Here is a 14,951-nt window from a genome sequence, read left to right as displayed (position 1 = left end):
AAAATAAATTTAAAAGCATTAACTTTGATATATTTTTTTTAAAAAAGCCTTTTTATTTTCATTCAAAAGAATCAATTAATCTGATTCGATTCAATGGTCATCGCAAAATCAACCATAAGGTTAAATCAAGTGTGTCATGGCACATATCAATTTGTTCAGTCCCAAACTTTTGAGAAATATCAGTCAGCGTCATAAGGCAGATAATTTTTTTTAAAAAGAAAAGAAAAAAAAACAAATTGGCGGTAACGAAACGAAAACTGTCAAATTTTTAAATTTTTGCATACGTCACGAGTGCGCATTGCGCAGGATTGAGTACATTAGCATGACCTCTATCGTTCCGGTTCACAAAATCCTTCGCATTCCCCCTTTTTCCCCCCTAAAGCTCACCGCTCGTGAATTCTTCTTATTCTTCTTCTTTTTGTTCGTGCGACTCCAAGAGAAGATTGAGCGACCCTCCACGAAGTCTCTGTCAGTCGCCATTTCCGATTGGATCGCCGGAGTCCGTACTTGCTGCATCTTCCACCTCCTCGAGCAGTTTAGCTTCTGTTTGTGCATGTCTGAGTTCGTTTATCTTTGCTCGAATCAAGTAATTGGTCGATGTCTCTAATTTTCTTGGGCTTGCAATGAGGCGAATCGGTTTGCCGAGCAAGCTTGGCTGCATCATTTTGTTTCCATCGGCATTGGAGCTACGGAAGTTTGAGAACTGGATCGGATTGTCGAGGAACATCCTCTTGTGTGCTCGTTTGGGAGGTGCATTTTGTGGTCCTGATGATTTGAGGAAATGGCGAAGTTCAAGAGACTTCTTAAATGCGCTTGTGGAATCATTAGCGGTTGTATCTAATAAAAACTTATTTAGATGTCTAGATTCGTCTGAAAAGCCAATCTGAAAAATAGAGAGATGTTGGCATTATCCATGATAAGGAAGGAGGATCAGTGTATTTAAGCATCTGATTCGATTTTCGTTAAAGATTTAGCTTGGTTTCGGCTCGATTTTAGAGATTTTTGTTAGAGATTTTAGGAAGGTCATGTGTAATGTGATTCGTAGCTCCAATGTCAACAACTTAAGTGCAAGAATTTAATGAATTAGAAATCGAATCCAGAATAGTACCTGTGAGATTTGCCTTGGAAATGTTCACCTCTTGGAATAATCGCATGATTTGTTTATATTGCTCACTAGTAAATGGTGGTGGAGATGTGGAAGAGGAGTTCTTAGGATTGGTGGCAAGCTTGCTATCCGAGGGCTTGGTGGGAGGCTGGTCCTGACGCTGTCCCTTATAATTAGCGAGAAATCCATGGATGTGAAAGCAAACATCACGGGAATGGCCTGGGATACCGTAATGGGCACAAAGTTCACGAGCACGTGATGCAGGGCCGCGTTTTACAAGGTGAATAGAAGCGGTCTCGGTGTGCTTATGGGATGGAGCCGAGAGTGGCAAGTCCATTTGAGGCGGGATGTTTCGCATGGAGCCATATGTCAACAGTATGTTTTTTGTGGAGATCCAAGTCGAGTGAATGTGGCATTGAGATTCGTCCTAAAGAATTAGTGAGTAAGCCCACACAACAGTGGCTAATGGATTCATGAGCAAAACTTGAATAACCACGTTAGAATACCTCGGGTTTAAACCCATTAAGAATTGATAAAGACGTCGATTCTCAACTTCCATCACAAACAATGTCTTTGCTTCGCAAGAGCAGTTCAGCGAAGACGTTAGTGATGTCATCTTCTCCTTGTTCAAGAGTGCATAATTTATGCTCGAGGTGGAATATTGGAGGACCATTAGACGGTGAAAAACGTTCACACAGAGCAGCGCAAACGCCCACAATAAATTCCGTGGTCAACACGGTTGGGACAAGATCATGGTGGATGGAATTCAGGACCCATGATAATATCATGTTGTTGACGCGAACCCATGGGGCATATGTGGCAACGGTTGATTCAGGTTTTGGAATATCTCCCATGACAAGACCTATTTTGTTCTTTGCGGATAGAGCAATGGTCATGGCTTGTGACCAGCTGTCATAATTATCACCCGTCAAAACCATGCTGACTAAATTAGAACCAGGGCCATTCGAGGCATGGAGGAAGGACGGATTGTCGGTCCATTCATGAGCCAATGTGTAGCTGGAGGATTCCTCAGTCTGGGAGCTTTGTTCAGACATGATAACCAATGTAAAAGAAAAAAAAGATAGTGCGCAGAAAAATCAATCAAAGCAAACTAATGAAGGACGATGGGTCCAAAGAAGAAGCAAACAGATGGCTAGTGGTCGTCGGCCAAAATCGGATGACCAAAGGCAAGAGACAGGCTCACTGATGACCGTGCTTTGATGCCATGTTTCTGAATAGAACCTAAAAAATATTGGAGAAAATTGTTTTGTGTATATCTTAAATTTTGTACATGCATTACAAGCCTATTTATAATACAAGAAAGATGTACAATAGAAAAGAATATACGAAATAACATTTCCTATTCTATATTCCAAATATCTGATCTTACTGATTAATCGGATCAATTAACTCACGATTAGAATAATTAGAATCAAATCATATCTCCTACTCTAATATGTATTTGGTTATTGGTTTTCATGAGTGTATCAAAAAGGTGACACAAATAAAATACTCCTCGACAACCCAAGATTAGTGAGCCCGAATGTCAAACTTACATATTCTAGTCGACCGCCATGGCTCTATTAGTAAAATGAAAAATCCGAGCATTGGGTCGCACATCAACGAAGGGTGCACTGGCAGAGAAAGGAAGGCCTCTAAAACAATCTAATTAAAGCAAGAGCTTCCGATATTTGCTGAAAACCGTGCGCTAATTAAGGTTTAGCATATATATAATTAAAAAGCTGAGATAATAGAACGTATCCTCTCACATGCATTTCAATTATATGATGAACTAATGACCCATTCTAAAATTTCAAGTATGTCCATTGCAATAAAGAAAATGCAACTATTTCAATTCACTTGATATCAGCATCTAAATACTTTCAGTTGTAGCGAGTGTTTATTTTCCATATTTTATTGGACGATAACAAAGCACGATAATTTATGTATATAATGATTTGACTACAATGAAAGATGAATGGTTGTGAATAAGATTAGATAGAAAGATATGCTCACATGAAAAAAGAAACTTTTACGAGTCGATAAAAAATAAAACGAACTGATTTTGTAAAGTAATTAATTGTTTATCAATGATTTGATCAAGAAAAATAAAATAATTTAATAAGAAAAACTATTTCAATCGAGAAAATCAATTCTACCAAAGTAAGAGCATACTCACAAAATAATATTTTGAATTTATGACTTCATATATATGTGAATACCATTATTAGTTGGGGTCTGGCAAATAAAATGTGAGCATGACATCTTCTTCAAAGACTACGATAATAAAATGCATATAAAATAAGATAGATATTATTGGTACTAATTGTATCATTGGACCATAAAATTATGGAATTCAAATTACTAACCCTAAGTTTGATTTTTATATAATAAAAAAATTGAGAACGATAGAATAAATCATTTAGGTTGGGATTTCATTAAGTAATATTCTCAAAAAAAAATCAAAGAAAAAAAATATAAAATAAAATAAATACATCAGTGGGTTGATTTGGAAATACAAAAGAACCAAAGTACAATTTGAAGCTTTAGAAGATAAGTGGAAAAACAAAAGATAATTCCATTAAAAAAAAAAAAACTGATATTTGTTTAGGAGAAACGGAAATTGATTTTTTTGAAAAAAAAAAAAAAAAAGGAAGAAAACACTAGTGCTGCCTTGGAGAACGTTAAGGGCCCGTTTGTTTTCGTTTCTTTTTTTTGTTTTTAAACAGTTTTTCTGTTTTTCTGTTCTTCAAATAAAAAGAAACAAACGCGTTTGGTCGCGTTTTTGTTCCTATTTTGTTCTTTTATTCCAGAAAACAAATATAGAACAGAAATAAGAAACAAAAAATTTGTGTTTCTTATTTTGAAACACAATTGAAGAACAAAAGAGAAACAAAAGAGAAACACTCGTGTTTCGTTTCTATTTCTTGGTTATTCCTTCGAACACCGCAGCCTCTCCTCCTCCATCTTCTCCACCGCGGTCTTCTCCGGCGCCTCCCACTCTCCGGCGCCGACAGCCGCCTCTGTCTCGAGACCATCCGGCTTCTCTACCGTCGTCCTCTCCGGCGCCGACAGCCGTTGCTCCTTCACCAGGTGAACCTGCTCACTCCTCTTCTTCACCGATTGACAAGGCCCTCGCAGATCTGGGCGATGGCTGGTCGAGCTCGAGTCGCTCGAGCCCGACCAGCCAATGCCCAGATCTAGGCACCGTTGCTCGCCGATTTGCGGCAGCGGCTCGTCCGCTCGCTCGAGATCCGGATGAGCATGCTCGCCCGTGATCCGGCGAGCAACGGTGCCCTAGATCGAAAGCTTGGCCGAGCCCCGCTCCGCTTGCTCGCCGCGAGCAAAGCAGGCTCGCTTGCTTGCCTGCTCGAGCGAGCGGACGGTCCGCGCTCGCTCGCTCACAGCTCGCTCGAGCGTGAGCAGCAACGAGCGTTTGCTCGCTTGCTTCTCTGCTCAAGCGAGTAGAGCAGCAGGCCCTGCTCGAGCTGCCAGCGAGCAGAGCAGCGAGCGTCTGCTCACTCGAGCGTGAGCAGCAGCGAGCGTTTGCTCGCTTGCTACTCTGCTCGAGCGAGCAGAGCAGAGCAGCGAGCCCTGCTCTGCTCGCTCGCTGCTGCTTGTTCATCCACTGAAGTTGCAGATTCAACCGAGGTAAGCAAAACGAAAATCCTTTTAATAGCATCCGATGAGGCGAGGGCTTCTGGTGTCGAAATACACTCTTGACAATGAAAGTTCGGGGCCAGGATGCATTGCAATCTGAAATGATTTTTGAACTTGGATGGGCTTTGTTCTGCAATTTCGTATCTCTGACCTCTTTGCGCATATGCCTGAAAATGAGTTTGTATATGTGCTTTTTGGTGCTTGATGCCTTCATGAGAGTTGAAGATAGTTCGATTAGCTTTCCAACGAGCTATAGTACGTCCCGATCCGAGATCATTAGCTACCTGAAATCCTTTTCGAAAGTTACGAAGGGATTCTGGAAAACTGATACATAACAGTTTACTGTTATACATTGACTCGGCCTTGTCTGTTTTCCGATTCTCTACTGAATTTGTGCTTCAAATTCCTGGATTGGTGCTTCATGAAAGTTGCTTGAACTATCCTTGGCTACAACATACAGATTTTTTTAGATTTTCTGGAGTTGATATGATTAGAAAAATGTTCATTAAATCGTCCTTTTGTCCTGGCTATGGCTTGGTTGTTGTTTGTCTTGGATGAACTGTTAAACATGCTCTTTTAGTCTTGAGATCTCTGTGAAAGTAACTGTATATTCCATGGACTTTTCAATAATATACGGATTGCATCAATTGACCTTTGTTCTCCCTATCAATTGCATACTTGAAACTATGCTGCAATCTGTCAATGTTGCTGAAATATTGATCGCTAGAACAATAGGTTCAGCTTACTGTTTTTTGTGTGTGTGAGTTTCTCTGTATGGATTTTGATTAAGATGTTTGATCCTAACACTCAGACCTAAAATTAGCTGCTTTGTTCCTCTTTTCGGGTCTATCCTATACATACTGTTAATGTGAACTGAGAGTATTTCCATGTGATTGAGTTTCTACTGATATGCTGGAGCTGGTCCCTTCTGTGTAAATCACGTGATATGAACTGGTAGATGATGTTATTAGGACTTAATGTCTTCTAGATAATTGTAATAGGCATCTCAAGCTTTAAAATGACATATTGCATGCCTGAATCGACCATCATTTGCCATGTTTAACATTTTTTTTTTCTAATCCATTCTGAAATCTGGAATTTGCCTTGGTCAGAAATGCATATTCTGTTTTTGGGTGGGCCTGATTGTCTGCCACTTTCCTACGACCTTTTGAGCATAAATTTTGAGGGTGATAATATCAAAAAAAAGTAAATCACGTGTGGGATGGTCTTGCTCTATTGTTCTCTTTTTTTTAGCAAAGTTCTGTTGTTTGATAATTGATATTAGATATCCACCATCAAACCAATTTCCAACATTAATCACTTTACCCAGTAGCTTATTTGTGTTCTATCGATCCAAACTCTGTGTTTTTGTTTGTAAAGACATCCAGAGTTATGTTGTTCTTTAAGCTTGGCTGATTATCTTGTTACTCGTGTGCAAGTTGACACCATTGTCAATGAATCATCTCTTTGAAGAGTACATGGTACAAGTGCCAACATGTGATGCTTGATTGTGCATAATTTTTAGAGAGCTGGCGTGGATTCAATGGTTCCATCGTCCTGCTAACTTCGATTTGTGGCTCAATGCAGGAAGCAGAATCAGCAACTGTTGAAGCAATATCAAAGCCGAAAGTTGGAAATGTATGTTTGGAGAGGACCTCCAATCTATTTGATAGTATTTTTGCTTAGGACAAGGATTGCAAATAAAATGGCGAGGGATCATAATATGCCTGAGATTTCATGACTTTGTGTTTCCGACTTTTGTAATTTTGTTTTTAAGTACTCACTTATCAAATTCAATGTGATGAAGTTGAACAATGAACTCTATTACTTAATTATTGTGATGTTATGTATGAAAGGGTTTATGTAGAGATCTATAAGATATTCCTATTTTAGCTAGCTCTTATTGTACAAATTTTACTTACGAAATTTTGTTCCAAGTATACACATGATCATGTTCAGAATATTTGTCTTCACGCACCATGAACAAAATTAAATTGATGAGCATTTCATTAAAGTGATAATGTAATACCAAGTTTATACTTTATTTAAAGAAAAGGCACGTGACAAAAATTTGGTACAAAGTTTATTTATAAAATTTTCCTCAAAGTATGCACTTATAACTATGTTCAAAATGTTTGACTTTACTCACCATGAACAAAATTAAATTGATGAGCATTTTATGATAATGAGAATTCAAAACCAAGTTTACACTTTATTAAAAAAAAAACAATTGGGACAATTTTGGTATAAACTTGAAAAAATTTCTTCCAAGTAAGCAAATATGATCATGTTTAGAATGTTTGTTTTCACTTATTATGAACATAATTAAATTGATGAGTATTTCATGAGAATGATAATTTAATACCAAGTTTACATTTTATTAAAAAAAAACACTTGAAAAACAAATTGGAACAGAAATTTTTTGCAGTTACCAAACATGTTTTTGTTCTTTTTCTATTCCAGAAACATAAAATTTGTACAGTTACCAAACGTGTTTCTGTTCTTTTTCTATTTCAGAAACAGAAATTTTATACGCTTACCAAACGCGTTTTTTTGTTCAAAAATTGTTCCCCGGAACAGAAACACTTTTTTTCTATTTCTGTTTCCTGGAACAATTTTTAAACAGAAACGTTACCAAACGCACCCTAAGCTTCCAAATCGAGAGCCATGCCGATAGATCTCGACGGCACAGTCGGTCCATCACCGAGAGTCTCAATGGTGAGGTCGATATCCCGACGGCCATGGATGAGTCAACTGGGACTGGTGGTTGGGCTCAACTGGGACGCTGGGGAAAATGGAGTATACTATACAAGGACGATGGCAGGCAATCTAGACAAGCGATTTCATAAGAGACGAGCTTCTACATGTTCAAAATTAGAGATTTGATTTTCAAGCGGGTAAAACGGATGAAATGACCCACTCATCCATTCAACTGCGACAGCATGTCGCATGACACACGTATCATTATAATGTTTCGTTAGATTACAATGTAGTTATTTTAACAGCTTGAACTATTTAGCCAAAAGCATAATTTAGTTCAAATACTTTAATACTCCTCTTTGCGAGTAGGTCAGACTTTGCTGCAAGTCTAACATATGAGAATATACAACATAGGAGGTCTGAAAAGGTTTGAATTAAGAATCTTATGCTTTGATATATGTGGAATTATATCCAACTATTCTAATAATATGAGCTATTGAAGGAAGGGATGGTTGAACTTAAATACTTCAACGGTCATCATTAATGTAATGCAATAGGAAAGCAAATATAGAATAAGCCAAATCCACCGAGGCAAATATATATTTGTTTCTGCAAATCAATCTTTACCGCCACCACCCAGAGGCGGACTAGCAGAGGTCTTGCTCCCCGTTCTGTCTTCTTTTGAGTCATCCGAAATGAGCGTCCTCTCAACTCGTAAAACATAAAGGTACCAGGGGATACACCTGAATATCAGATTACGGATAGGAGGAAGGAAGGGGATCACGATGCGAGAGACTAACATTAATTCATCATCCGCCTCCGTACTTACATAACCTGTGATGATGAAGACGAAAATAGATCCGATAATTGATATCGTGGTGGCAAGCCAAGGGAGTTTGCCAACGGTCAAGTTGACACCAATTAAGAAAGCGCAGGACATTGCCGGGAGTGACATTTTTAGTAGCCCTTTTGCAAGCTTGAAGTTAACTAATTTTAAGTCACCTTCACCCTGGTATGCTAACATGAAGACAACGACCGAGGTCATTGAGCAGAACATCGCGAAGGTGTTGCAAATCACGAATTCCTGGAACTTTCTATTGCCCAGCATCGTAGCCATGCCCCTGTCATCTTTGGATGCCATGTCTGAGCTGTTCAATCCTCCAGGAACCGCGAAACCAGCTGCGAAAGTCACAGTGGTCACAAGCGTTGCCACCACCAACAAGGTTTCGACAGCCTCTTTCATATAGGCAGGATTTGGCAAAATGCTGCCCCTGTACACTTTGTCCCGAGCTTCTGGCTTAACTATGAATCGATCTGGTCTCTCAGCTGACACGGTCTTCAACAGGGAGAGTACTATGCGCTGAGATCAGAAAATAGATGAGAAGGGAAAGAAACAACAAATTGTTAGCGAATTGGTAACAGAAACGGACTCTGTAATGCTCATTTAAAAGGGAACTGTTATTTTTAAAGATGTAGTGTCTGCTCATTTTGAAGAATTAACACTATAGTAACAAGTTCATTGCAAATGAGAAAAGAGGCACGAATGAAACGTCTATGGTTCACCTTTGTCATGGGTTGACTTACCGATAATGTAACGAGATTATGCCATGTTTAGAGGGGTCAAATTTGCCGCCTTGACCCCTGGCATTTTTACAAAAAGGAGATTGCAACATTGACAACCCTGATCTTATTTATAGGCTCAATTAATCGAGACATGTAGCAAATTATATCAGCATTTATCAGAGATATTCAGTTGCTTCTAACCCCGGACATATTCATGGGCAAAATTTAAGTACTTCCTATTATGGCTAAATTAGAGACTTGTGCAATATTAATCCTAGAGGAGTCTTGGCTATTCTAGAAATTCGATTGACACTCAATCCCGTTGACTACGAGACTAATGACTTGAATACGAGATCTGTGCCTAACTAAGGTATTAGTCTAGGGAAATTTCCAGTAAGTTGATAAATAAAATAGTGACTGTTCATGTTACTAACCCGCCGTAATTCTTTTGGTGGGTGATGTGGAACACTGTCGACAACAGCCAAGCATTCGTGGTTGAGAAGGGAGGGGTTCATTCTTTTATCCAGCACAAGATGAACTAACGCGGCGGGTTGTAAATACTTCGTTGCCAAGTGTGAAGGTGTATTTCCGTCATGGTCTCTTTCATTTATCATCTCCTTCAGATCCGGATGTTTGAGTATAGATCTCACTACATCTTCTCTTCCGTATTTTGCTGCCACATGAAGAACGGTTTGTCCTTTCCCATTTACCCACTGTGACACCGGATGTAGCTTATCGATTAGTTCAACATGACCCATCTTGCTCGCAATATGAATGGGAAGATCCCCATTGTTATCTTTTTCTCGAGCCAAATATTCGGTTTCTGGTTGTAAGAGTTCGAATACTTCAGGCACATTCCAGAAAGCTGCTAAATGGAATACATTACCACCTCCGGAGTCTCTCATTGTGAAAAGCTTCGTGTCCTTTCTGAGTATCTTGCCGAGTGAATCTGGAATCAGGAGCTCCAAATTAGGGACCACCATCCGCATAAACATTTGACAATGGCTAGGGCTTGGTTGGTTTTAATGCATCTTAACTCGGGATAAGGGCATCTTCAACGTAACCTTAATCACTATTAGGATTTATAGTCGTTGATGGGGAATTAGATTGCAATGGTGAAATTAGTGGTGATAATTTTGATTGAATAAATCAAGGCTTTGAAAGGTTTATCTAACCCATTTTTGGTTCAAAAAATAATGGCTTTTCAATCTATGAATTTCAAAGTATTGTGAGTTTCCTTTTCTAGCATCATGGAACACAATATGTGAGACTTTAGATAAATTTCGAAAAGATCCCATTTATGTATTTTGGAATGACTTGAGACAAATTTCAGACCATTTTCTTCCAAAGCAATGCGACATCAACATGTACTAAGATTTTACTGTAAAAATCTTACTAAATGACATGGCAAATTATATGACATTTCCATCTTATGAAGTGTCTATAGAGTCCACAAATATAATGTTAAGGGAAAAACAGAAACGACATTTAAATAGGCAGGGCAAGATCGAGAAGAGGAGAATGGTCTTTTCCTATTATGTTCGTCAAATTCTGGCAAGTATAAAGCAAATGTCAACTTCTTTGTAAAGGTGGGCACCTATTAAGCTCAATAAAGAAATTACATATTTACCAAACCTTTTGAGTAAAAACTAAGTAAAATTTATTTTAGAGTCGAGCGGAATCCACCCAAGTCAGAGGATGTGGCACCACCATTACACACACACACACACACACACACACTATATATATATATTCTTCACATATAAATTGAACTCTTCTGCGTTTCATGGATTTGAAAGTTTGCACATTCAAATTAAATCAAGGTAAAATAATATCATAAAATAATAAAAAAAGGCATAAAAGCTTTGTATGAATTTTTAGGCACCACATTGATGTGGACAAATACAAAGATGGATGAATTTTTCCTAAACAGGAATATAATTCTATGTTGAATTTTGATGTCTACCTAGCTCATGAATCTTTGTACTTTCACAATCTTGATAATGTGAAAGTCTCATTCTCAAAAATCAAATACACATATAATGTTCTTATTTGCGTACGGATACATACAATAAGTCTATAGAAATAATATGCACCTAATGATTCACTATTAACATTTAAGATTTATTTACTTTGAAGTCGTAAGATTTTAGGTTGGGATCGAGTACACATGAGGACCTTCTGTATTTTCTTTTTTGTGATTTCTAATGCATGTCCAAAATGAAAATGCGATAGGACACAAAATTACGTGCATAGAGTAGAAGAGGCTGCAAGATTAGTTTCAACTTGCATTGCTTGGGATGTGTTATCAACATAGCTGAAGAAACTATATTATATATCAATCTGAATAATCTAAAAATGTCTAATGATTATTATTAGATGAAAGCATGTATGTATGCATACGTTGATTTATGGATTAATTGACAATTCGAATGTGCACAGGACTTATCGCCCCGAGGTGCCTTGCCCAAACCGAGCAAATTTTCCCGGACTAGGCAAGAAGATACAGGCAAGAATTTATGCGGGCACGGTCTAACGTATATCAACTACAAGTAATGCATTAGAAAGTAGATTTTCATGAGACATAACTAAAGATATTACAATTATTCACTTAATCTACAAATTCATGATTAAATTGAAACATGTATTATTTTATAGACTTTGCAAACATAATAGTCTTTGGGCTATTCTAAGAGTAACAGCATATTGTGAGTTACACACTTTTGAGGGAATAAACCCATAACGATTAATTATTACTTATTATTTATTTATTTTTGTGATTCGAATAGGTTATTATTTTTACAATACATTAAAACTATCATCCAATCATTTCTGTCATTTTATTACCTTGATGAATTTCATTTAACATCACATTGATTCATCATTACAATTATATGACTATACAAAAACTAAAATGAGATATCTTTATGAAAAAATAAAAATAGGATAATTATGATAAAACTTTTAATAGATGTATATACTCGAACAAGTTAAAGATAAATAAAGAAGTGTGGGTTCAATGGACTTTCCCCATAAGCCCGCCCTCTGCCCAATTCCATTGGGGAAATGTGAAATGGGACAGATTTGGGGCAAATGCTCGAATTCCTATAGAGTCTGGAATGTATTTGAGCTGATCTATTATGTTGTAATGGGAGATAATTTGTTTATTAGGAGAATGATATGTCAGTTGCAACTTCTTCATGGGTACCTAACTACTTTAATAAGCAAGGTGTGAAATTTTATGTGAACACCCGTAACAGATTTGGGCAAGCACAAAGAGTGGTTGCACAGATTTGAAATGAATTCAGTCCACACATCTATAGATATTTCCCATAAGTAGATTTAAGTACATACCATACTGTTTACGTGCAACGGCACCATGAACGGGCGGCAAGCCTTCTATTCTTGATGGGTCGAGCGAGGGCGAAAATAAAACCTGAAATATCTGGGGGTCGCGGGGGTCGCGGGGGTCGCGGGGGTCAATGGCCAGGTACAGGGGAGATTTCTGATCCGCGTTCGCCAAGTACACGAGCTCCGAATTTTCGTTCAACAGATGGCTTACCAAGTCAACGTTACGTATAAGCACGGCCTCGTGCAAAGCGGTGTTTCCATGATTGTTCTTCATCCTCAGGATCCAGTTCTTGTCATCCACGTCGGGGAGGTCTCTTGCATGGCGAATCAGCATAGCGACGACTCCAAATGCATTGGCCTTAGTGGCGATGTGGAGAGGGGTATTCCCCCAATCATCTTGGGCGGCAATGAGGTAGGCATCGACACGATCAAGCAGGAGCCTCAGGATGTTGCTCTCGCCGGTGGCTGCTGCAATGTGGAGTAGCGAACCCCTCGACAGCCCCCGGAAATTGAAAACGGCAGACGAATCAGCTTGACAGGCAAGCGTTTCGATCGCGGAAATGATTTCTTCGACATTGGCGCCTTTGATGACATCGGCTAGATTTTTAGCAGCTGCATACACTTTTGCTGGATCTTGTTGCTCCTCTCCTATAGATACCTTTACGTCCATCGAGCCTAAGCTTTGCAAGTAATGTAGTTATTGCAAGGTAACAAGGGTTGTCTAAGGAGACAATATATTAATTTAAATATGAAGTAACGCATTTAAACTTTATAAAAATTATTATGGTCCTACAAAATTTTATGTGGATCTGAACATTAAATTTTTCTAGTTTAAAAATTGTTTCACAAGATCGCTTTGCATGAATAACTACAAATTATTTGTTATAATAATTTTAGTGCAAGAAATTAATAAGACGCCACGGGTTTGCTTGGTGGTTCGGCCTGAGGTACCTCCTCTTAAAAAAGAGATCGATAAAGGTGTTTCACTTTAAATTCTAAAGACTATGAGTGCTCGCACAAAGAATCCTAAAAAAAATAAGTCAAAGTGTAAATTAGAGGTACGCCCTCAAAAAAGTCAATTCATGAAAGAGAGGAGCCACTTAGCCAATGCTTGTGGTACTGGTAACTGCTGTTTGCCACCACCACTAGGCGCGTGTTTAGTAGGTCCTTCGTTTCGTCCTGTTCCGTTGGGCCAGAGATTGATTGACCCAGGAATCAACTTTTCGGCCGGAGGATGTAATATGTATCGCCGCACATACATCCTCCAGTGGTGAGGTGTGGAGGCAAAGTGCAAACTAAATTTGCGTATTTACCAAAACTTTGCACGATCTCGTGCAAAGTGCATACTAAATTTAGCACGGTCAACTTGTGGTGTGGTGTGGAGGCAAAAAGGAGTGACAAGAAAGGACACTTGAGCTAACTTGAGAAAGAATGGTAGTCCTCATGCAGTTAGGAAGCCAGAATATTTTATTGATATACTATTAACATCATTGAATAGAATGAACCCAATTAAGAAATAATAAATTAAAAAGTGTGTGATCGAGCTTCAAGATTGAAGACAATTAGAATTAACAAAGGAAAAATTAGACAATTAACAAAAGAAAAACGGAAGGATATATTAATCATTTTGAAAAGGACATACCTCCCTATACCGAAACGTTCTTCTCCAAGATCTAGAGGTGATATTGAAGGCAAACAACTTGTACATCCCACAAAAGACGGACCAAAGCAACCATTTTATATTATATAAAGGGCTAAACTTGTTGTAGAATAATTCCACGTACATAGTTTCTTTTTTGCTTTGAGTCCCTTTAACTGATCCTATTATTTGCTTTAACATGTGCCCAAAGGATCACGGTTGCCTACCATACAAGCAAAGAGGCTTAGAGAATCAGTTAGTCCTTTTAGAGCTAGCTTTGGTAAATAGGAAGCTGCGAATTTGGTAACTTATTAGTTGCTCCACCACCATCATACTATTCAACTTTGATGGCCGCCAGTAAGATTTTACATGTTCCATTCAGTAATCATTGACAAATCGGCCTATAATTTACTTTATGTATCACTAGAACTCCACTTAGCAACCTCGAAAGCTTGAAATCGTGTATCAAAAGACCAGTTTTTGCAAGTCTATAGGTCCCAATCATGAGAAAGTATGTCGTGCCAACCACATAACCACGTGGCTAGCCAATTAATCACATTGCTTGCATAATACGAATTTCATAGCTCATGACTCACGTACACGAAGGCGACAGGCACCTTTGAGCTTATGAAATTTTTCAATTGGCTTGTGCTTTTTGGAACATTGAGAAGGAAATTTTCAATACTTCAGGATTAGTAAGAATAATCCATTATGTAGATATCATCACTCTGTCATGAAAAACCTTATATTTCGAAAGAAGCTTGTATCCATTTTGAAATCCGAGAGAGGGATTAACATCAAGAAGTAGGTATTTACTTTATATTTTTCCTAGTATCTATTGAGTAAATGGGACAGATTTGGGGTCAAATTCTAAAAACCCTAAAGAGTTTGGGATGTATTTGAGACTTGTAAATGCAATGTTCTAACTCTATT

The 14,951-nt window shown here is 38.2% G+C and overlaps 2 protein-coding genes across 2 annotated transcripts; both read right to left on the bottom strand.

Annotated features, from left to right (window-relative positions):
- Positions 1–8,081: 8,081 nt before the first annotated feature.
- On the bottom strand, positions 8,082–10,011 carry LOC120289711 (protein ACCELERATED CELL DEATH 6-like). The gene is made up of 2 exons (XM_039305036.1): positions 9,463–10,011; positions 8,082–8,825 (listed from the first exon to the last, which is right to left on the bottom strand). Exons 1-2 carry the CDS (start codon positions 10,009–10,011, stop codon positions 8,082–8,084), a joined length of 1,293 nt encoding a protein of 430 aa, XP_039160970.1.
- A 2,321-nt stretch (positions 10,012–12,332) lies between these two features.
- On the bottom strand, positions 12,333–13,049 carry LOC120289710 (NF-kappa-B inhibitor alpha-like). The gene has a single exon (XM_039305035.1). The coding sequence runs from the start codon at positions 13,047–13,049 to the stop codon at positions 12,333–12,335; it is 717 nt and encodes a 238-aa protein (XP_039160969.1).
- Between the last annotated feature and the right edge of the window lie 1,902 nt (positions 13,050–14,951).

This window comes from Eucalyptus grandis, chromosome 11, assembly GCF_016545825.1.
Source record: "Eucalyptus grandis isolate ANBG69807.140 chromosome 11, ASM1654582v1, whole genome shotgun sequence".
In the NCBI taxonomy this organism is placed as follows: Eukaryota; Viridiplantae; Streptophyta; class Magnoliopsida; order Myrtales; family Myrtaceae; genus Eucalyptus; species Eucalyptus grandis.
This window is presented reverse-complemented; position numbering and strand designations above follow the sequence as displayed.